The sequence below is a fragment of the Hoplias malabaricus genome, chromosome 6, assembly GCF_029633855.1.
Source record: "Hoplias malabaricus isolate fHopMal1 chromosome 6, fHopMal1.hap1, whole genome shotgun sequence".
Taxonomy (NCBI): domain Eukaryota; kingdom Metazoa; phylum Chordata; class Actinopteri; order Characiformes; family Erythrinidae; genus Hoplias; species Hoplias malabaricus.
Window position 1 is genome coordinate 10,482,327 of NC_089805.1, and position 23,553 is coordinate 10,505,879.

At 42.7% G+C, this 23,553-nt stretch overlaps 1 protein-coding gene across 1 annotated transcript in view; it reads right to left on the minus strand.

Moving 5' to 3' along the window:
* Positions 1 to 23,553, minus strand: part of LOC136699382 (solute carrier family 45 member 4) — a 56,098-nt gene that overhangs the window by 16,383 nt on the left and 16,162 nt on the right. Inside the window, exon 3 of the mRNA XM_066674078.1 lies at positions 15,741 to 16,640. Within this exon, the coding sequence (XP_066530175.1) occupies positions 15,741 to 16,044 (304 nt within the window). The 5' untranslated portion in view covers positions 16,045 to 16,640. The remainder of the gene's footprint in view (positions 1 to 15,740; positions 16,641 to 23,553) is intronic.

Sequence of the window (23,553 nt, forward strand, 5' to 3'; positions counted from 1 at the left end):
CATCTGCTGCTGCACAGTTTGTGTTAGTCGTCCTCTAGTCCTTCATCAGTGACACAGGACGCTGCCCACAGGACACTGTTGGCTGGACATTTTGGGTTGGTGGAACCTCTCATACCAGCTCAACACACATTAACACACCACCAGGATGCCAGTGTCTACAAAGTGCACCTGGATGGTCAGTGGAGCTCATAAAAATAGACCGTGGTTGTAAAAGCAAAGAGGTATTTTTAATGTTTTGGCTGATTGGTGAAAATTACTATTCAAAAGTATAAAATCAATAGTTTTAATGAATAATAAAGAAGCATTGGTGGCACAAAAATGTATAAAACGACAGCAATTCTCAGCAACTTTACACAAAAAAAAACCATGAAGCCCCTAATAACGAATGGGTCTAAATTAATTTAATAATATTATTAAACAGTTTTGATTCAATGTTAATAATTGTATTAATAGCCACAATAGCAGACAACCAAACCTTCATTATTAATAGTTAATTAGTCTTTATTAATGTGAACCAATCAGAGACGAAGGGTAGGAGGTAAGACCGGCTAAAGCCCATTTCTGATTGGAGTCATTCTGAAAGCATTAGCATGTCTCCAATATTATTTTCACTGGCAGTGGTGAAGTTAGTCCAGGCAAAAAAAACTGACTGTAGGTCAGTGCCGGTGCTTCAGGAAACGCGATCCTTTCTCACCAGCCCAGGGATGTGGCCCCCTGAAGAGGACGGAAAGTTACAGCAGAGGGTTAAGAGAAATTCAGAGTGTTAGAGTGAGTCAAAGTGAAGTGTGTCAGTAGAGTGTACTGGAGGGTGGGCAACACCAGAGTAGATTAGGGTTAAGTCTTGGCCAAGGACCCCTATTAGCAACTATAATTATTCAGATTCAGACCCTCTACACATTTCAGCTGATGAGACCCATGGTGCTGTTGCGCAATGAGAATGTCTGTTGTACCAAAGGGAATGAGGCCAGCGTGTGCTCTCCTGGCCTCCTGGTCATGTATGGTTTGTAAAACATATATAAGAAAGATACTGCTTGCTCCATCCCTCATGGCCTGCAGCAGTGCATGTGTTTGTGGATGATCTCATGCTTGAGCTCAGGCTGCTTTCGCTAAGCCTATGCAGCCCTCGGCGAGCTGGGAACACTGCTGCCCAGACAAAAGGTCAAGTCTCACGCTCTGTTTTCCAAAGGCTGGAAGCTGGAAAAATGCCACCGCACCTGCCACGGACCGTGGCGTCCACTTCACACAGCTACAATATAGAGTCTTTCCCCTCAACAGCGGTGGGCTGAGAGGCCCCTTGTCCACGGGCACGGAAACGTGAGCTCAGCAGCCGTGAGAAGAACTTACTGGAAGCTCTTAATGAGGTCAGAGCAGGTCAGAGATTACAAACGCAGAGACCAACAACTAGAGCTGCCCAATATGGACACAACATTTGATGGCTGATAAACCAGGAACTAGAGCAGATAAAACAGAATTAGGAAAGCGCAATTACCCACGCACAAGAAAACTGAAATACAGAGACCTAATTACATCAGAACTGCAAGGATGTTAGAGACGACCATAGAGCTACATCTATAAACACAAATAATTTATATATATATATATAAATTCCTTAAACCAGTCCCTTATGCTGACCCAGGTTTGTTGGGACAGGTTTACAACACTGGGGTCATTCGATGTAAGGCCTGTGTCCAGCGATTATTTACTCAGTAAATGTCTGACCAGAAATAAATCATTTTCTGAACTATTTTCCATTCCCATACTTCAGTTCTGTTGTTGAATGTGAGGTTCGGTTTCTCGGGAGTTATGCTGGAATATGTTCTGACACACAGCACGCAGCCGTAAACTTCCTGCCCACGGTTCGCTCAAAACTGACCACAGATCACTGACCCTCTTCCTCTTCTGAACATTTGTTTAAAGCTTGACAGAAAAAAAACATGTTTTCATACACGTTCGGTCTTTGTTCGTTTCTGGGGGTGTTTATATATTCCACTCGAGTCTGTGAACAAACAGCGGAGATCAGAATCAGCCGGAGAGAGAGAGAGAGAGAGAGAGAGAGAGAGAGAGAGAGAGACTGTCTTGCCTGTAGCAAGAGAGAGAGTTGTGTTTTTCCTCGAAAACAGCAGTGAGTAAACATCCAAATAGGAAGTTAGATCATAGTAAATAACAACAGAATAATTTTTTTGTGTGTTCCTGGCAGGTCAAAAACAACTAACAATACTGAGAGCACAGGGAAATGAAGGTCTCCATAGATGGGGGAGGGGGGGGCACATATTGATGGAGAGAGAGAGAGAGAGAGACAGAGAGAGAGACAGAGAGAGAGACAGAGAGAGAGAGACAGTCTGTCTGTGTCTAACCTCTGATGCAGGTGGGCTTCAACACCCCCCCCCCCCAACCCCCGCCAACTCGAGTCAAATCGGGTGCAGGTGTAGCTATCCCCACAAACACACACACACAGTCACACACCAACACTGACACATGATTCAGTCTCTGACTCACTGAAGTCTACCACCCACAATAAATACATTCACACAGAGCTCATGAGAAAATGACACTTAGCTGAGAGACTGAGAGAGAGAGAGAGAGAGAGAGAGAGAGAGAGAAATCGAGAGTGGTGAGAGAAGAAACACTGCAGAAGCAGGAAACAGGTGCTTTTTCTTTTCCTCCCTCTCTGCTCCCTGCTGTGTTGCATGTTCATTAAAAGGAGGAGGTCACAGACAAATGAGGGTCCATTTTGCTCATTTATTTCCTCCCACAGGGTTTTAGCATTTCTGCACTGAAGTAATTAACTAAAATATACAGAATTTAGACAATATCAGGTGCAAATGACAGCTGCGCTGTAAGTAGCTCCATTTGCTCAGTGTCTTAAACTTAAAAGTGGAAGGGGTGATTATAATTTATTTTCTAACACGGACAAATGAACTGCTTTTCCAGTTCAGGGTCGTGGTAGGGAGGAAACCCATACAGGAACAAGGAGAACACACCAAACTCCTCACAGTCATCTGAAGCAGAGCTCGAACCCACAACCCTAGGACCCTGGAACTGTTTTACAGAGTTACTTGTTGTGTGTACCTAACTCCAGACTGGTTTTTGTCCTTGTGGTTCACCTGCTTGGCCACAGGAGGAAGCCTGAAATAATGCACGAGTACACTGGTTGGGATTCGGAATGTGTGACCTCTGGTGGATATGCAGATGAACTACAATAACATAGGAACTCCTGTGTAAACAACTATTGCACCTTTAATCAAAACTGTGACAAATAACAGTGTCATTATTGTTTTCATTCATTCATTATCTGTAACCCTTATTCCAATTCAGGGTCGTGGTGGGTCCAGAGCCTACCTGGAATCATTGGGCGCAAGGCGGGAATACACCCTGGAGGGGGTGCCAGTTCTTCACAGGGCAACACAGACACACACACACACACATTCAGTCACACACTCACACCTACGGACATTTTTGACTCGCCAATCCACCTGCAACGTGTGTTTTTGGACTGTGGGAGGAAACCGGAGCACCCGGAGGAAACCCACGCGGACACAGGGAGAACACACCAACTCCTCACAGACAGTCACCCGGAGCGGGAATCGAACCCACATTCTCCAGGTCCCTGGAGCTGTGCGATTGCGACACTACCTGCTGCACCACCGTGCCGCCCTCATTATTGTTTTGCGATAGGTAAATGTGTCATTGACTTTAAAAAAATAAAGTCATAAAAAACTGATTAATTCTGTGTCGTTTTATAAGTTTAAGGTTATAGAGTTCACACGCTTTAACAAATGTTAAAACAAACTCTGAGAATGAGAGCTACACCCAGGTTCGGTTCAGTCAGGAACAGGTGGAGGGTTAAACAGGCTATAAACAAGACACGAGGGCTTCTGAGAAGTCTACTCTCAGCAGTAACTGCAGACTGAAGGGTTAAGCTGGGCATAAAGAGGTCACAAGGCGGTCTGAAATGTCTACAGACCATAGGCCTAATAAGAGCAGGGTGGAGGGATGAGCTGGGCATAAACAGGGCACAAGAGGCGCAGAAACAGCAGCTACGATCCACAGTCTCCAGGAACAGAGCTCGGATAAAGCAGATGGAGGAATAAAATATTAACATCAGACCCTGCGTCAGGGTGCCATGTGAATGTGTGTGTGTGTGTGCACGCGAGTGTTTGTGTGTGTGGGTGTGTGTGTGTATGCTCAACATGGCGCGTCTCAGTCATAAGAGTCAGAGCTTGCCGTCCCTCTTGTTGACAGTTATGAATTATTCAGGGGGGGGGGGGGGGGGGCAAGGAGAGAGAGAGAGAGAGACGGTATGAGCAAGAGACAATGAGAGAATCAGTGAGAGAGAGAGAGAGAGAGAGAGAGAGAGAGAGAGACAGTGAGAGAGAGAGAGAGAGAGAGAGAGAGAGAGAGTGCAAGCGAGAGACGGTATGAGCAAGAGACAATGAGAGAATCAGTGAGAGAGAGAGAATGAGAGAGAGAGAGTGCAAGAGAGAGACGGTATGAGCAAGAGACAATGAGAGAATCAGTGAGAGTGAGAGAGAGACAGAGAGAGAGAGAGAGCATGAATGAGACAGTCAGAGAATCATTGAGAGAGAGAGAATCAGGGAGTAGAGTGAGAGAGAAACAGTGAGAGTGAGAGAGAGAGAGAGAGAGAGAGAGAGAGAGAGAGATTGAGACAGTGAGAGAGAGAGAGTGAGAGAGACAGTGAGAGAACGAGTGACAGAGAGATGAAAACAAAGGCCACAGAAAATGGGCTGTTGCATAACACACCTGAGAGCAGGGAGGACGGCCAACGCAGTCCTCCCTCTCTCACTGTCCTATCTGTCTCTCTCTGTGTGTGTGTGTGTGTGTGTGTGTGGCATCATGAGTAAAACACAGAGGTGTAAAAATGCATCATTACCTCATCATTTTTAAGACTGAAAATGATTACATTAAAAATGGTTACATAAAAAAACAAAACAAAACAAAAAACATTCATTAAACATGACCACACAATATGAATTGTTGAGTAGTGCTTGAACTGCACTGATATTCGTGATAAACTTGTGATAATAGATGAGCACTGGTTGCTTGGAAACCTGTCATTAAATGTTTTATTAATCTGCCAGAGCTGACAATAAAATCAAAATTAGGATAAATTTGTTTTTTTTAATGTTTTTTCATTCCACCTTAAAAGGTGATGTTCAAAGTGCAAGAACAGTTACTTTATAATGCCTCCAGTCCTCCACAAAAGCCTCCGGTCCACCTTAAATTGTGAAACATACATTCTGGTCTCCCTAGTACACCTCAAATGTACAAATGGATGCCTCCAGTCCACCTTAAAAGCTGCCTCCAATAAACCTTAATGCTATGGCAGGTGCTTCTGGTCTACCTTAAATGTGACGGTGTCAAATAAACAAACTGGAATGAGGGTTTGTTGTTCTTAGTATTTCCTCAAAAATCTTATATTTGTTTGATTTATTTCAGCAGCATTCCTGGATTTTACTATTTTAATCACATAAAAACCTTTTTATAATAAATGGAATCAGTCAGTCGTGATTAAGAGAGTGAGATTTCATGATTCACTGAATCAGTCACCGCTTTCAAATCATTCAGAGAAGTCAGATTCTCTACAACTGCAGCAGAACACAATGTACAGTGAGTAAAGCAGGGGCTCTCTCACTCTCACACACACACACACACACACACACACACACACACACACACACACACACACACACAGTTTAATGAAGGTTCACTGCAGGATGGTAAGCACACAGTGACTGTGTCCTGACTTCTAATGTTAAGCGTTTCTCTCTTTTTTTCTGAATGCGGCAGGCTCCATCTCCCTCAGGACACTATTAAACCCGCATGGGTCGGACACATGCGTACACACACTTTCACCACTCTGAGTCAGCTGTGTTACGTAACACTGCAGCACTACATCAGGCACCTCGACATAGGACGACCAGAGAATCTCTCCCTCTCTTTCTTTCTCTCTCTCTCTCTCTCTCTCTGTCTCCTTTCTCTCCTGCCTTTTCACTTTCCTTCTCTCTCTCTCTCTATCACAGAGCAATGGGATTATTCATTATGAAACGTATAGCGCAGTGCAGAGGCTTCATTCACGGCAGCAGCTGGGTCACTGCAGATGAAGCTGTAATCTTCTTGCATTAGAGCACCTTATCCTCTCCCGATACAAAGCTCAATCACACAGTAGGTATATATAATGTGTATGTGTGTGTGTGTATGTGTATGTGTGTGTGTGTGTGTGTGCGCGCATGTGTAAGTAAAATTGACTTAAACATGTAAAAGAAACATACAAAGAGCAGAAGTCAACCACCATCTATGCCATTGCCATCTGTGGCTGGGAGCTCAAACTACTTACTGTTCTCCTCCAAGTGTGTTGAGCTGTCACTGACTGACCCTCAGTGTATGAATAAATAAAGTCATATTAATTTATCGCAATGTTGCTCTGATATTGAATTGAGTTTACATTGCGCAGCCCTAGTGCAGAGGAATAAAACCTCATGGATTCTCACACTACTCTCCACTTCCTGCCTTTGTGGTTCCAGATGGCTGAAGGTGACAGGGGGCACTCGCTGTATTTGAAATAAAAAAAAAATAATTAAATGAACAAATCGGGTGCAGGGCACAGCTATTGTTTCTGTAAAAAACGGATGAAAATCCCACCATTAATCGCTCGTGTGAACAACTGCAGTACACTGGAGAGTGAGAGAAAAATAAATAAAAATCAGGACAACACTCAACAGCCATTTCCCTCGCCAGTTCCTTCTGATTTTCTTTCAGCAACAAATCCAGAGTTACCTGCTCTAAAGGAAAGGTTTGGCAAGGAATCAACATTGCAGTTTCCCACCACAAGTGCTGCAGTGGTGGGATTTACAACTTAAATTTGGAAAAATATAAAAATGACAAGAAATAATTTGCCATAATTAAAGACTGAGACTAGGAGGCCTAGAGCTGGAGTTCTTTATTAAGACACAGATTTATTTTAATGATTACTATTAATATTTCTGCAAGAATTGAATATTCGGGGGCAGAAACATGTCACACTTTAACTATAAGCAGATATGGAACATGGATTCCATCCACATTTGTATTAAATCCAATCACTGTTCGTCCTGAGAGTGACGACACCTGGCTTTTCACACAGTCAAGTGAAATCCTAATGTGATCCAACCAGCAAAACCTTGTTAAAGCAAGGTATAAACAGGCTCTATCACAAAAGCTACGGCTTTCAGGTCATAAGATGTGTTTTTTTTTTTTTTTTTGCATACTTCCTTCAGCTGGAGCCTGCTAATCCCTGCCGCCAGGTCAAAGCCACTGCTGCATTCTTGCACTCTGTATGCGAGATGTGACATACCCATGAGGCACTGCAGCAGTGACTGACAGGTAGCGACTCACACGGGGTTGTGAGCTGCGTCTGTGGGACTCGTCCTCATCCTTCTTTCACCAACTCATCCTTCACCATTTTCCCTCCCCTCAAACTGCAGGGGGAATCAGAGAATCAGAGATCAAACAGCTGTGTGTACATCCTAAGCTCCAGTTGCTACATCCAGTTGCACAACCTCAAATTGTTAGCTGTTCAGATTAACTGAATCCAACTCAAGCACAGGCAAAACTGTATATTTCAAGTTACATTTTGCAACCATCTGAAAATTAAGTCCTAGGATTTATTCATTGTCTGTAACCCTTACCCAGTTCCCTTCCCCGGGATCACACCCTGAAGGGGGTGCCAGTCCTTCACAGGGCGACACACACACACACACACACACACACACACACACACACACACACACACACACATTCACTGATACTTACGGGCACTTTGAGTCGCCAATCAACCTACCAACATGTGTTTTTGGGAAGTGGGAGGAAACCGGACCACCCGGAGGAAACCCACGCAGACACAGGGAGAACACACTACACTCCTCACAGACAGTCACCTGGAGGAAACCCACGCAGACAGAGGGAGAACACACCACACTCCTCACAGACAGTCACCCAGAGGAAACCCACGCAGGCACAGGGAGAACACACCACACTCCTCACAGACAGTCACCCAGAGGAAACCCACGCAGACACAGGGAGAACACACCACACTCCTCACCGATGGTCATCCGGAGGAAACCCACGCAGACACAGGGAGAACACATCACACTCCTCACAGATAGTCATCCGGAGGAAACCCACGCAGGCACAGGGAGAACACACCACACTCCTCACAGACAGTCACCCGGAGGAAACCCACGCAGACACAGGGAGAACACACCACACTCCTCACAGACAGTCACCCGGAGGAAACCCACGCAGACACAGGGAGAACACACCACACTCCTCAAAGACAGTCACCCGGAGGAAACCCACGCAGACACAGGGAGAACACACCACACTCCTCACAGACAGTCACCCGGAGGAAACCCACGCAGACACAGGGAGAACACACCACACTCCTCACAGACAGTCACCCGGAGGAAACCCACGCAGACACAGGGAGAATACACTACACTCCTCACAGACAATCACCTGGAGGAAACCCACACAGACACAGGGAGAACACACCACACCTTTTTCTTCTATTTATTTTTTCTTCTAACTTTTTTGAAACATTAAAAATAGGATTTTAATTAAACCTGTAGCTCATGTGATAAAAGAAGCACACTCTTTCAAACTGGGATTTGTTTATAAAGCTCTGAAGTCGTAGCATGAGTTAGAGATGTTTGAAGTCTGTAAATCAGAAGCTGGTGAAATCTTTGTACTCTGCATGTTTGATTTACAATAAATCACTGTGAGGACAGAAATTCCTCAGTAATGGTGGCTGTAGAGAGCTGAACTTAGCTAGTGTTTTGACACTGTTGTTATTTTTTCTCCTGTGGTATGCATGGAACTGACACATTACAAAAAATAAAGACGGTGAATGCCACACATTCCTTCCTCGGCAGAAATGCAACCCTCAAAAAACAAAAAAATAAAAAACAACCCAGAACCCACTATTCTCGTCTGTCATCATCAGTACAGAGACTGTACCTCAGTTAAGGACAAAGCAGAATGTGCTGATCCCCACATTCCCACCATAGCTCACAAACCTGCCGTTATCTCTGGCTTTGTGTTATTCCTCACTTATTTTTTACCACTGAAAAACACCTCAGGGTCACAGAGGCCTCGTCTGCACAGCTGCCACTGTCTGGAGTTCACACGGGAATAAGGAGCATCTCTTCGTGCCACTGCCTGGAAAAAACATCTGGGAATTTTCAGTTTTTTTACAACTTTTCCCATTATTATTATTATTATTATTATTATTATTATTATTATTAATGGAAGGAGCTTTAGGCAGTGCTAAGTTCATGACACAATCTAACGTCTAGACTAGCTTTCTATTTGTGGTGTTAAATATGTTAAATTAAGGACAGGAAAGCACACTTATTTATTAGAATTGACCCCAAATATTTGATAGGGAGTGTACTCATTTGATAGGCCCAGAACAGCACCATCATTTCTGCAAGAGCTCTTCTACATAAACATGCCCTGACTGGGCATTAAATAACCGTGTCGTATATAGACCTACGGACAATGAGAATAAACAAACAGCCACTATAATTAAAAGAGGTGATCAGCAAAACGCTCGCTGTGTGCTTCGTGAACTGAAGGTCAACGGGGTCAGCAAACTGCCCACATCATTCAGTCAGATTGGCAGCGCATGTTTTCTGCTTACCACATACAAACTAATCCTGTGATAGATATCAGATGTTGACGTCCAGTCATCAGTGCTAATCCAGTCACAGACATTATGCAATTCTCTAAAGCTTTGTGCCAGCAGATTAGCCCTGCCCTACGTCACTGCGGTCACTCCTAAGGGCCTTCAGTCACTCTTACCACCACAGACCAGAGAGGGTTTCTCTCCCACACCAGTGGTATGAAAGTCCCACCCAGTCAAAACAGCCATACAGGTACAAGGGTTTCATGAGTTAATGTTGTAGAGATTAGCTTTAACTTTATCCACATCAATAAGGAAGTTGAAATGAGTGAGTAAAAAAAAAATTGACCCCTAACAACCGTGCAAGACCTGGTGTTGCACCAAAACTGTCCCCCTCAAACAAACAGTACCTAAAATGTTCCGTCTTTGAACATCAAGCTCCACTCTTGCTTCAGATCCAAGTACCTCAAAAGCCGTTTGTGTTCAGCCTTCCACTATGAAAAGTACTCACAGTGGGTCTAAAAGGACGTGGAGCTGGAGAGAAGCTGTTACTGAGAACAGAAAGGACTATGTAAACTGTGTAAACAGAAAATGCAACCAACTTCTAAGAATAAATGTATAGGGGTGGACAATAACATCTTAAAATGTCTTTGCAACACTGAAAAAATTTGAGACAACTGGAATCAGCAGAAAGCCAAGCGTAGTTACATTAAATATAGTATAACAACTGAAAAAAATAGTATGTATATGGTATATAATAATATACCATATAATAATAATAATATACCATATTTGTATAAGCCAGAACCTAACAATGATTATTTATTCTTTGCAGAAATAGAAAGCTCTGAGGATTACTAACATTTTGTCTCACAACAGCTCATGTATCTATGAAAACTTAACTTTACATAACATAAGTACACAGAGTCTCTCACTCTGAGATCAGTTCACATGTTACAAAAACAACTGATAGCAGCACTGGCTTTATCCAGATTAGTGGACAAAAAAAATCCCACACCTTCACCATTAGTTTATATAACAGGCACAGGAAGTCAAAGGACTTTATGAGGATTAAAGAGAAAAAGATACTAATTCCATAAAGAGTTCCTCAGAAAAATGAACAGTTTTGCAAACATGTTCAAATATAGAAGGGCTAAAGTAAAAAAACAAATGCTCTAAATATTAGTAAATAATCCCACAATTAATACATTCAGACAATAAAGTGTAGTATATTAAGGCAGGGACTAAAGGAATATTAAAGATAAAGGGACTCCAGTTGTGCTAGCATATAAATTAGCACAAACAAACAGCTTGATAGATTGTTTCACCAGATTTAGCACTCAGAAGATATGTAAATATTCCCTCAGTTATTATTTAATATGGACCAAATGCAGAAAAAGGCAGTGCTAGCAACGACTTTGCGCTAACAAAGAAAGAAAAACCTCAGAAGAATGACACATTGCACCTCAAACCAAAATAAAACTTTAAAAAGATTAGTAAAAGCCCCTCAGTTATGCTTTCATTTATGCACTTGGCACGGATTAATTGAAGATTGAACACACAAACAAGGCACCAACAGCGCTAACACATAGGCTAACACAAAAGAACAGCATGAAAAGAACGCCTGAGAAGAATTAGCACTTCTACCACCACTTTCCTCAAACAAAATAGGTACAAAGAAGTGCCACATGACTGAAGTGAAGAATGTCAGGGACTAAATGAAGACTAAAGACACAAACAAGGTTAACAATATGTAGTGTGCTAACAATAGCAGCTACATGAAAACAGGCTCCAGAAGAATGACACAAGGAACTGCACACAAATAAAAGAATACACGCAAGAAACCTTAGACTAAAAATATAGGTACATATTCCTTCAATTATGTCTTTACACAATACCACTGGCCATTTGTCTTGTGTTAAGCGTGATATCTGGCAGTTGCCCTGGTTTGTACAAAAAGTCAAACAGAGAGAGGGCATCAGGTTGTGTGCTCCTTAAGCCATTCCCACGTTCGAGACTCGGACACAGTTCCTGCCCCTGTATGGGGAGAAAAGGCTACTCTGTTAATGTGTCAATGAGAAGTTCTCAAGGGACAGAAAATACTATTAGGGAAAAAAAAGGGACCTGTTGTAATTGTATACTTCGTTCTTTAAACAAACAATCTCAGAGACAATGAGGAGCTGAGCTGCTGGCATTAACTGTAATGCCCTGACAATCCTGTAAACACTGCCACTGTGGTACATGGTTAGAGACTGTTGTAGTACATGGGAAGAGACTGTGAGCAAGAATGTCTCTCTGACTCACACAAAATGTCAGCAATGTGCAGAAGTCATTTATGTAACTCTCAGTGAAACCTTTTTCTGCACGAGGAACAAAACATCTATAAAGCAAATATTTCAGTATATCTTTTAGAGTCTTGATTTCAGTTTTTTTAACCTTTGTTTCTTTCACACCACCACCAAGTTCAGTCTTAGAAGTTGGTTGCCAATATCATCTCTAAACATCTGACATAATCTTGTAGCAGGTGCTCTGGGATGGTCAGTCAATTTCTATTTTTTCAAAACAACAGCAGCTTTGACTTCTTTTTTGTCTATTTCCTATTTCGCTAAGAGCTTCTTGACAGCGTCACATCCTTTCAGACAAATAGACTTTTCACAGTAGAAAAATGGACACACACCACTAGTGTATGTTCAAAAGCATGTTCAAACATCAGAAACTGTGCTATTCGCTCGTAAACAATCAATCCCATGGTTTAAATCACCATAGGTTATCATTAGCTTCAGTCAGCCTCTCATACAGAAACAAAACAGGTTTCAGGAAAAACTTGATTATGCGTCATGTTGTGCTTTCTGGCTGCTCTCCAGGCTCTAAGCGTAATGTGCTAATTGCTGTGTGTTTGATGGCAGCCTCAGCCTTCTGGAACTCACGCAAACAGTAGTGAGAAGACTAGTTCACACACACAAGAACATTAGGTCTCAATTCAAACACACAAACACAGCACTGCTGCCCTTGTCCAGCAATATTACTTATGCATTCTGGCTAGTTTAAATACTCACCACATTCAACCAGTGGAGGTCATTCGAGAAGTTTTAACTGCAACTTTAAAGACCAGGAAACATCTTTTGTTAATAAGCTTAAAAGCAAATTCAAAGTCAGAAAAAAAGTGCACAGAGACACCACAAGCCCATTATTTTTTATTTTTAAAACTACAGGGTGAACATTAATTAATTAATAACTGATCAATCTCAGTACGAACTTGGCCATGCAGAGACCCCGATTTAATTTTCTCTGGCTTTAGTTTCAGCAAACAAATAAAATAACATCTAATACCAACTGTAATATACAAGAAAAAAAAGAACTAAAATTAAAGGGAACATCTATGATTTGCGTGTTTTAAGGTGGAACAGTATGTGTGAGGGATAATTACGACTGTTATTTGAATGCAGCTGTAGTTGAACTTGTTTGTAAGCTTTTATTCACTGTCTGAATTCCCACAGAAACTCATTTGTAACTGGAGTTGTTGTGTTTTGTAGCACTGTCTGTAATGCAGTTGGCCATCTCCTGATTTTGGAGACATTTCCACCTTAAGTGATCAGAAACAGATAAAATAAGTCAATATGACCCACATATGGAGCGTTTGGAGTCCTATCCATTAGATTTAGAATAAGTGTTTTCTATTTTGATTGTGAACTATGCCTTTAAGTATCTATTTATATGAACTGTATGAACTATGGGGTGAATGGTATGCTTTGAGACTGTAAGAAATGTTATGCATGCAATTAAGCTCTTTTATTAACAGAAGAAAAGGATTTTTTCTTGCATATGGGTTCTTTAAATGACCCCATTGTGCTCACAAAATCAAATCTAAATCCTACCAGAACACAGTATGGGGCTTATCCTGCTCTGTTGAGTTTTCCCTGCTCTAATACAACAGAATCACATAATTAACTAATTGTTAAGCCTGTCAAGATATGAATGGAGAGTGTCAAAGCACAGACACATTTCTGGAATAGAGGACACCTAACGCCTTGTTCATTTTAATCATTGTTATTTAATCTGTTGTGAGGCTCATAATCTCATATCTGGACATGCCACCATTGGCAATGACAAATAAACTGAATGGTCCATGATCATCATTGCTATAATAAGCTAAGAATACAAAGACATTGCTATGACTTTGGACCTTGGAGTGGTCAGTGAAACCCGGGGAGTCATAAAGAACTTATTTTAGATGTAGAACGACTGAGATGATCGTACAGGTTTATGTACGATCTCGTTGAAGGGGCAGGTCTGTTTTTTGGTTTGCTGGCTGTGAATAAACTGGCTTTCATCTGGATTCGTGTACAGGTAATTTGTGAGCTCTTTTTGTAAATACAGACCCAGCAAATATGTTGGTATTTACATGGAGGGTTCATATGTGAACTCTAGCAGTGTAAAGTTCAGTGTGTATGGTAACACCAAAAACACACGTATGTTAAATAGTAACTCTCCAATAGCAAATACTATAGAGTCTATGTATAAATTCCAATGGCATTTAGAGTCTATAAAGCAACTCATTTCACACAGAAACTATGTATAACTCCTACTGAATATGGAATCTAATATGGATAGATTTGTATTACAATGTCTGGGATACTGTTGTTTACTAGTGATCTAACTCATAACTATAGAACGCAAAGACATTTGCATGTGCGAGTAAATAAATCACTAAAATATGAATTAAATTGAATATCCTTTTCTAATAAAAGATAAAATGCCTCTGGACACCAGTGGAAGAGTCAACAAGTGGAAGATGACTTTGCTTAATGCGTAATTCATGAATACTTGCGATGCCAGGGGAAGACGGCAACAGACAACATCCGACATAGAGGCTCAGAGTGGAACCAAAATAGAAATCGGTCTCCCCCGCCTCCTCTGGTCAGCTCTGCAGGGGCTAATATATTTGGACACTTTTCATTTCCAGCCCCCGCAGTGCCAACACCTTTTACATCTCGCTCTTGATAAACAGTGCGAATAATTCATGAGTGCCGCCTTGAGAGGTCTTTAAACCGGAGCCAAATCTATAGAGAAGCTTCAGCCAAGACTTCTGGAAAGAAATGTGGAAATGCTTAATTGATAATTTCTTATTGAATGGTTCTTACACATCGCAGCACACACTGAGCGTAAAGACTGAGGCGGCCGATGTGTTTCCTACTGGAACTCCTTACACAGAACCCCAAAATATCCTATTTCCGATTTTCCAGGTACGTAATCTGTTATTAGTCGGCTTGTTTGACGCAGACGCTAATCTTCTGCTTTGTCATTGTGCAAGACTGATCCTCACACAGCTATTTAGAGTTCTTTAGAGAGATTGCAGGGGAAGCATTTAATCACTCACCAAAGATACGGCTGTGTGTGTGTGTGTGTGTGTGTGTGTGTTTGAGAAGTTACAGATGCTGGGGAGTGCATAATCGTGTGAATGCAGGAAGGGAGGGAGGTATCTCCTGTACCTTCTGTTAATTTCAAGGTCACAGGCTCTCGAAGTAGCCTTTGTGGACTGGCCAGCTTCTCCATAAATATTTTATTTGTTTATCCCCGGGGATTTGCTTAAATCTCTCCTCAATTATTAGTCGCCTACAAGTCCACCACGCTCATAAAAGTGGAAGCAAACATGCTCCTTTCGACACACGTGAGGCAAACCCATTTCTTCATTTCAAACCGCCTCTAATGGAATGCTCTACTGAACAGCTTAACACATAAGAGGAGAAGGCAAACTGCCCAGATGTGTCACATCAGCTGATAGATTACCATTACCAAAGGGGGACCAGGAGTTTTAACCCAATGTTGCTTTAAAACAGTTCTTCTTGTCTTCTGGTGAAGGGGATGTAATGGACCTTCAAGGTACATGACTGGACTTAAAACCACTGTTGTACCTTTGAAAGGGCGATTTTTACTTTCTGTACCTTTACAGGACATTGTTTTCTTACACTGCACCACAAAACGAATGAGGTTTTATTGTTGTTTGTGTTGACCACATGATAAAGCTACCATTTCTTTTCCTCTGGTCTAAATTTCTTACCAATTTGCAGCAGCACAGGAGTGACCAGGGCTGTCTCCATTGCGTAGCAGAACTCCCGTCCGAACATGATGGCTCCGTGCATGACCCACTGCCGTAGGGGGATGCGATCTATAGATCCCTCACTCGCTGACTCGTCCTGACTCTCCAGGTCCCGTCCAGTAGTCCCGCCCACTCCATTAGCCCTGCCTCCTCCTCCTCCATCTCCTCCTGAGCTTCCAGTGACTGCTTTGGCAGGGACCACCACCACCTCCTGCACTTGCATAGTATCCGCATCAGTGTTCTGGGGGGCCATCGCGTTCGGCATGCAAACAGGAAGTTAAAGACGCGTCTCCGCAGATGTACGACAAAAAAACGAAAATGAGAAACAAGAGCGGGGATTAAAACAAAAACACAGAGCACATTTAAATCCAAGCAGCTCCTTTTTTGGTGGACAGACTCACGGCGTCTAGAGGGTCTCACAGGAAAAATAACATGTAAGATACATTCCTTTTAGGTTTCCGAAGCCGAGCTCTCAGCAGAGCTTTGTGGCCTTGTTTTTTTTTTTTTTTGGTATGCAACCGTGAGGGAGATATGGCTTTGTGGTGAGGTCACTCCCTTTGGTGTGTGCACATGTATATGACAGTAGGAGTGAGAGTGTGTGTGTGGATGGATGAGTGTGTGTGTGTGACAGTGTGTATGTGTATATGTGAATGTGGGTGTGTGTGCGCAGGTGTGTGTGTGTGTATGTGTGTTTACTGTCTACTGGAAACAGTAAAAATCCATATCATTTGCCATTCAGTTAATACAAGTTTCATGATTTCTGTGGAGGAGGTGTTGTAGAGGGAGGGCAGGTGGCGGGCCGCTGGGCAGGAGACACAGGTCGGAGCTCGCCGGTGAATCCCCATCGAGTGGCTGATCAATCTGTCACAGAGAGAGAGAGAGAGAGAGAGAAAGAAGACTTTCAGTGTTATACACAATATAAATCAGAGACTAGGCTTCATTTCAGTCATTCATTCATTCATCCTGGTCAGGGTCACAGAATCTACAGAATCTACACAGATTCACAGGGCACAAGGCAGATACACACACTGTAGAGGATGCCACTCCATAACAGGGCATCACACAGGTTTGCACAGCCAATCCAAACCAGCGTGTGTGTTTGGACTGTGGGAGCAAGCTAGAGCACCAGGAGGTAACCCATGCAGACACAGGGAGAACACACCACACTCCTCACAGACAGTCACCCGGAGGAAACCCACGCAGACCCAGGGAGAACACACCACACGCCTCACAGACAGTCACTCGGAGGAAACCCACGCAGACACAGGGAGAACACACCACACTCCTCACAGACAGTCACCCGGAGGAAACCCATGCAGACACAGGGAGAACACACCACTCTCCTCACAGACAGTGACCCGAGCCAATTCCCCTATTTCCACATGTAACTTGGTGACCTGAGGCTCATGTGATCAATGGCTAATTCTATTGGTCAGTGTTTAATTTTGGAGCTGAGAGCAGTTGTGCCAGAGATGGGTGCACATGAAGTAGCACCTTAAGAGTTCACTAGTGTTGTAGATTAGTAAACAAGGCTTTCTCGAACATTTCTTTTCTGCAAGCCGTGATCAAAACACCCTTTAATAAGAATCAGCTGGGGGTCCTTCGGTCCAGCTCAGTGCGAACAGAGGTATTAGCGAGTTAGGAAGGATTGGGCACGTGAGAGTAAAGCAAAAAGCACCTTCCCTGCGGTTCGGTTTATTAACGTGACTGAATCAAGAGGGGATAAAAGAGAATGAGCACGAGTGTGCAGCTTAAATCTCTACAAGCCACTCACACACAAAATGGACTTCGCTCGAGTGTCTCTGGCCTTTCCTAACGGCTAAAACAGAGCTAGCATTGTCACAGAGGGCCGTGCTGATTAAGCTCAGCTGTGCTGAGTACTCAGATTTACCTCAGCTGGGAAGGCTAGCGCTAAGAATATATGGGTTGCTCATTTCACCTGCCCATTGATCCACGATAGCACAGTTTCCATCCTGATCACAAGGAACTGATACTTTATCATTTAATTGTCGGCTTTCAGGCTCCTGGAAGCGCTCTTCTTGCGCAAATAGCTGGTAAGATTCACACCGTCCATCGTTATAGCTTTATGGCTAGGGTCTATGGCTGTTCTTTATTGATCCCTACACATGGAAACTGCCATATCAGCTGTGGTGCTCCATAAAGATAACAGCCTTCTGTAAAATTAAGAAACTGTAATGAATGCAAATTTTAAAAATGAGATTAGGATTCGCCACACTTTCCTTTGCCGTGAGGATTTGGAAATGTTAAAGTACTAAATTTAATCCACTGCTAAAGAAGCTCTTTTGCTGGATAAGCTCATTGTGGAGCTGCATAATCCAGCACAGTGTACAATTCAGCTTCAGCGTTACTAGAGTTCACCTCAGAGTCAAGGAACTCGATTCATAAAACCAACAGTGAAACAAAATGTGTAAACTTGCACGCGCAGGCATCAGAGCACCAGAAAAATACTCAGATCTGAGTATTCTAAAACAAGAGCGTAGAAATAGCCTAAACCCTGCTAACACTGCAGTAACCACTTCAATAAGGTTTAAATTCATCCTGATCAGGGTCCAAAGCCGACCCAGGAACACACCCTGGAAAGGGCATTAGACCTCACAGAGAGTGACCTTCACGACACAAGAACCCTGGTGCAGTGTAGCAGCAACCTACCTGCCTGGTTTCCTACGCTCCTCCAAAAGTTACATAGTGCAGTTTCTGCAGTGCTAAGCCCAGAATAGCAAGGACAGAGGCTCTATTCTCCATATAACAGCTCAGTGGAGCATCACAATGATTCTGAAGCTGTAATTCTAAGGTAAAAATACTACTTGGGGTTGCTTTAGCCCTAAAAGCCGACTGATTTTAACGCAACATCTTTTCAGCGTGCACCGGTGTTGCGTGCTTGTATTGTGAAAGTAGTAACTTTCATATTTCAGTTGCTAAATGAGTTTGTGGTTGATAGGATCCAGTTTCAGTTTCTGAACACTTGTCTTTATGACTGTTCAGGAACTTACAAACAGACTCAGAATGGGCAGAGCTCTGACCACTGAATGACCCATCACTGGTGACGGAGAAAAGTATCCATCTGCAAACTTATCGAATAAAAACTTTCAGCTCTCATCCGGTGTCCCATACGACCTGAAAGGCAGATCGTATTTCTCACTGTGGTGACGTGGGGTTCTTTCTTCCATCCTATGGGGTCTACCTGGTGACAGTAACACCTCTCAATCTTTCTCCAGCACATAAGGGAGCAGAGCTGCTGGAGACTGAACTCCAGCACCTCAGCTGTGATATAACCACCGTCTTTACATGAAGGGTTCACTGCGAGAGCCCAGGCACGTACTGCCTTCTCCAGGCTGAAGAGAACAAGATGGAAGCAGATGTTTGGATCGTCTACAGATGGTGTGCAAGTTTGATTTATAGACTGTATTTCTGGAATTTGGCAGATGCTCTATTTGATCATACTACAGAGGAAGCTAATGCAATGTTAGGGGTCTGTCCAGAAGGCCAAGCATCAACTCATGAAGTTGTGTGAAAGTCCTCACGGTAATTTCACACATTAGCACAATGGTTTGCTGGATGGAATCCATAAAGAACAACAAAATGAAAGATTTAAAGTGGTTAGAGAATGAGGAATAATGCTGCTCAAAAGCAGGAGAGAGAAAACACAAGATTTGGCGCTGACAACTGGGAGTGCATCAGGGTAAAATGCTCGGCACCTTTGCAATTTAATACAAGCTGACAAGCCATTAGCGGGTTCCTTACAGGAGCTGTGAAGGGACGAAAAAAGGAGAGAGGACATGGTAGTGAGATTGTAAGATGGTGGCCAGGGCAGTTTACACTGCTTGAGGTATCAATATGAAGGAGCTGCTCATGAATGCAGGCCGGCATCAGGTGACCACATTAGCATGGAAGACAGTGAGCTGAATCCTTCCATCCATCATTTACAGTCTGAGCAGAAAGACAGAGAGAGAGCGAGAGGTCTCCAGAGAGGAGTGTGTTCGCCTTTCACCTCTCAACAGCAGGCACTTCAGCTCAGGGCTCATGTTTCTTCTTTGGAAACACAACTGGAAATATTTATTTAAAAGGAGCTGTTCATAAAAACACCCCCTCCAGGGTGTATTGCCGCCTTGCGCCCAATGATTCCAGGTAGGCTCTGGACCCACCGCAACCCTGAATTGGATAAGCGCTTACAGATAATGAATGAATGAATGAATGTTCACAAAAACTTTTTATGTGGCTTTATAAAATAATCATATTTTGAACTGGAAAAGTGCATTTACAGAAGAAAAACTGGTGCTTGGTGGATGTTAAAGTGTTGCTGTGTTATAGATGTTGATTGTTAAGGTGTCGCTATGGTATAGGTGTTGGTTGCTAAGGTGTTGTTATGTGGTTGCTAAGGTGTCACTATATTATAGATGTTGGTTGCTAGTGTTGATATCTGATTGCTAAGCTGTTGCTATAGTATATGTGTTGATTGCTGAGGTGTTACTATGGTATAGATGCTGATTGCTAATGTGTTGGTAGGTGGTTGCTAAGGTGTTGCTAGTGTATAGGTGTTAGTTGCTAAAGTGTTGATATTTTCACAATGACATCCATGATTTCTGAACTAATTACTATTTATAAAAATGAAAAAAAAAATGTTGTATGGCAAAGAACAGTGGTGTGTGTTCTCAGAGCCTCTACTTTCATAAAGGTGATACCCAACAACTCTCATTTGATTTGTCGCCAGCCTTGACAGCCTCTTCCTTCAAGAAAGACAAAGACCAGAGCCCCGCTGTACTTCTGAGGAAAGAACGTCTTTGGTTTCATTACCAGAACACATCTTTTCTTCTGGGAAGATTAGATCTTATACAATGACACATCTGTCACAGAAGCACAGAGCCTGGTATGATGTAATGCTTTCTACTGTAAACATATTGAGTGGCACTGATTTCCATCAGCTAGTCCGAGCATCAAATCAGACACATTCTTCAGCGTGCGGTGAGGAGGGGATTCTACCAGCTCATACACAACTCTACAAGCTTTTACCTCCAGTAATTCTGGGAAGTAGTGATGCACGATGGTACAGGAATTACATCAGTATCTGGAGTTACTTTTTTAAAGCGATGATGCTTTGATCTTGCAGACATTTCAAACTGATAATTACTGACACATTTATTTTATACCGGAAGAACTTATGAGCATGTAGAAAATAACAGTTTGGCCCCTCTGACAGTGTGGAGGAGCCGTATTTCTGTATTGCTGCACTGTTGAATAATTACACTACTATCTGTGGTGTCCACTGTAAATCTTTGTGTTAAACCCTTTGCTTTAAATTAACATTTATATATTTGTTATTTCACTTAAATCATACGTTAAAACAAGGACTTGTCACGAGGGTCCAAGAGAGACGAGACGGTGGAACCATGTGCAGAGATGAATGAAGTTTACAGCATAGAAAAGGAAACACGCGACAACAGAAACACTAAAAGAACACTGGAAACACAGAGAAATGAAAAACACTAACACAATAAACGCTCGGGGTCAGGGTGAACAGCAAGCGGCTCATTATAATTTAAAGGAACCAGCCCTGATTCAATGGGGGATGAGAATGCTGCTGTGGGGTTTGATCCTTGTTGTATTTTGCCCAAAGCAGATCACAGGCTCAGAACTGTGTTCACTTGTGGAACACAATAAATGAGCAACAAACACTGACTAACAGGACAGGGCTAAATAACAGGGGGTAAGTGTATACACCTGTAAACTCAGTCACATGACTACTCAACAGCTCACAGGTGTGGGGCGTGGCTAAGGGAGATGGGAGGGACTACAGAGCACAAAGAACCAACACAGAGGGATCCCAACACCTTCCAGTTTATTGTTGAATAAAATGTTTGGTAAATAAATGTTAATCCTTAATGTCTTATCTTTCTGTATTTTATAAATGTGCATATCGTATTAGCATCTGCAGATGTTATTGTCCACTATCTCTCTCTCTCTCTAACACACACTCACACACACATTAACGGTTCTGTTGCTCGGGACAATGAGATCCGATTTTCGTTTCCACCTCCACCATCTGAAACAGTACTCCACATCTGATACAGGTCAGGAGTGCAACCCTTCCTCTGTGTGTCTGTCATTCTCTCAGGCATGTACACACACACACACCCAAATGTGCAGTCTTGGTCCCATGAATCATTCAGGATGTGAACAAGCTTAAAGACCTTCATCTATCAGCGATAGGAACAGTCCATCCTCAGCTTCTCGGAATCAGTAAGTGTTCAGACAGCGCTCCGTGTCCAGATGCAATCAAAGGCCTATAATGAGACCTTTACAGCAAACAATACAGGTATCAAGAGGATGACAACTACCTCTAGTAACATGTAGCACAGGTCAAGTCCCAGAGGTGGAAAGCGATGACACATTTTTACTTTTAAGAGGGTTTTATTGGTGTTGTTATATTTCTAAAAACCAAAATAATTACATTTAACATATACACCATGTACGGACACACACTGTGTGCTTCAAAACAAGAGCCATTTAAACTGAAGAAACTAAATGAATGGATGAGTGGAGCTGTGATATCGTCAGCTGATCTCACCCTAAACATTAACTTGAACATTTGGATGCTACAGAGTGGCTGTTAAATTGGCTTTTGTTACAGAGTCAATATTCTCTCACTCTCTCACTCTAGGGCTGTCACTCAGTAAACAGGCTGAAAGAGTGGGGGAGGGTGGAAAGAGAAAGAAAGAGAAAGGTGTGGAGGGCAGAAATGTAATAACTGAATGTCAGAAACCAATGTGATGAACCGTGGACTCCTGTTTGCATCTGGACATACAAGTTTGATGCCCACCAACCCACACACTGTGAAACAAGACCACCCAGTCATTTTCTTGTGGGCTGCCTACATCAGAAAACACAGGATAAATCGAGCTGTTTCTGCGCCGCTTCTTACTCAAAAGCAGTGACTTTAGAATTGCCCCGCCCCTTTATCTGAGTCTGTCCAATCACAGTACAGGACCCGTGTTTATGGGAGAGAAAATGAGAACGGAGAAGAAAGGGAACAGAGCAAAAACGACTAAAAATGAGAGCTTCTGCTCCTCGCTCCTGTGCGCTCAGGGTCAGGGTGAACAGCGAGCGGCTCATTGTTCCATTGATCCTTGTTGCATTTTGCCCAAAGCAGGTCACAGGCTCAGAACTGTGTTCACTTGTGGAAAAGGAGTAAATTATATCACATTTAATCATTGGTAAATCTGAGTCAAAATCAAATTATTAAGGTGGTTATATCCCCGAATTACAAGCACTGGGAATGCTCAGGAAAACCTTAACCTACACAAGAAAGAAGGACGGCATGTCGACTGGGGTTTGCCTTTCTCTGTCGTCTGCAAAGATGACATTTCTAGTGGCAGAGGTACCAAGCCCAATTGTTCCTTAAGGGCCTCTGTAGACTTACAAAGAAGTGGGGGGGATAAGAGTGAGACAGAGAGGGGGATGTTGTTTGAAAGATGTGATCTTATATGGCATGGAAAGAAAGGGCATTGCAGGTTAAAGTGCTGCTCTGGTATAAAATAACATGCTTGAGTTTCACATCCAGAAAACACGGGAGAAAAAAAAAACAAAAAACAAAACACACACTCCCCTGTGGAAGGCTGTCTTCACGTCTCGCTGCAACTCTTCGAAAAAACAAGCCCGCCCTAGATTCCTCCACCACCTCTTTGTGTGTGTGTGTGTGTGTGGTGTTTGTACTTCTACAAGTCCTCACAGTACAACTAGGTTTGCATGTAAACACTTA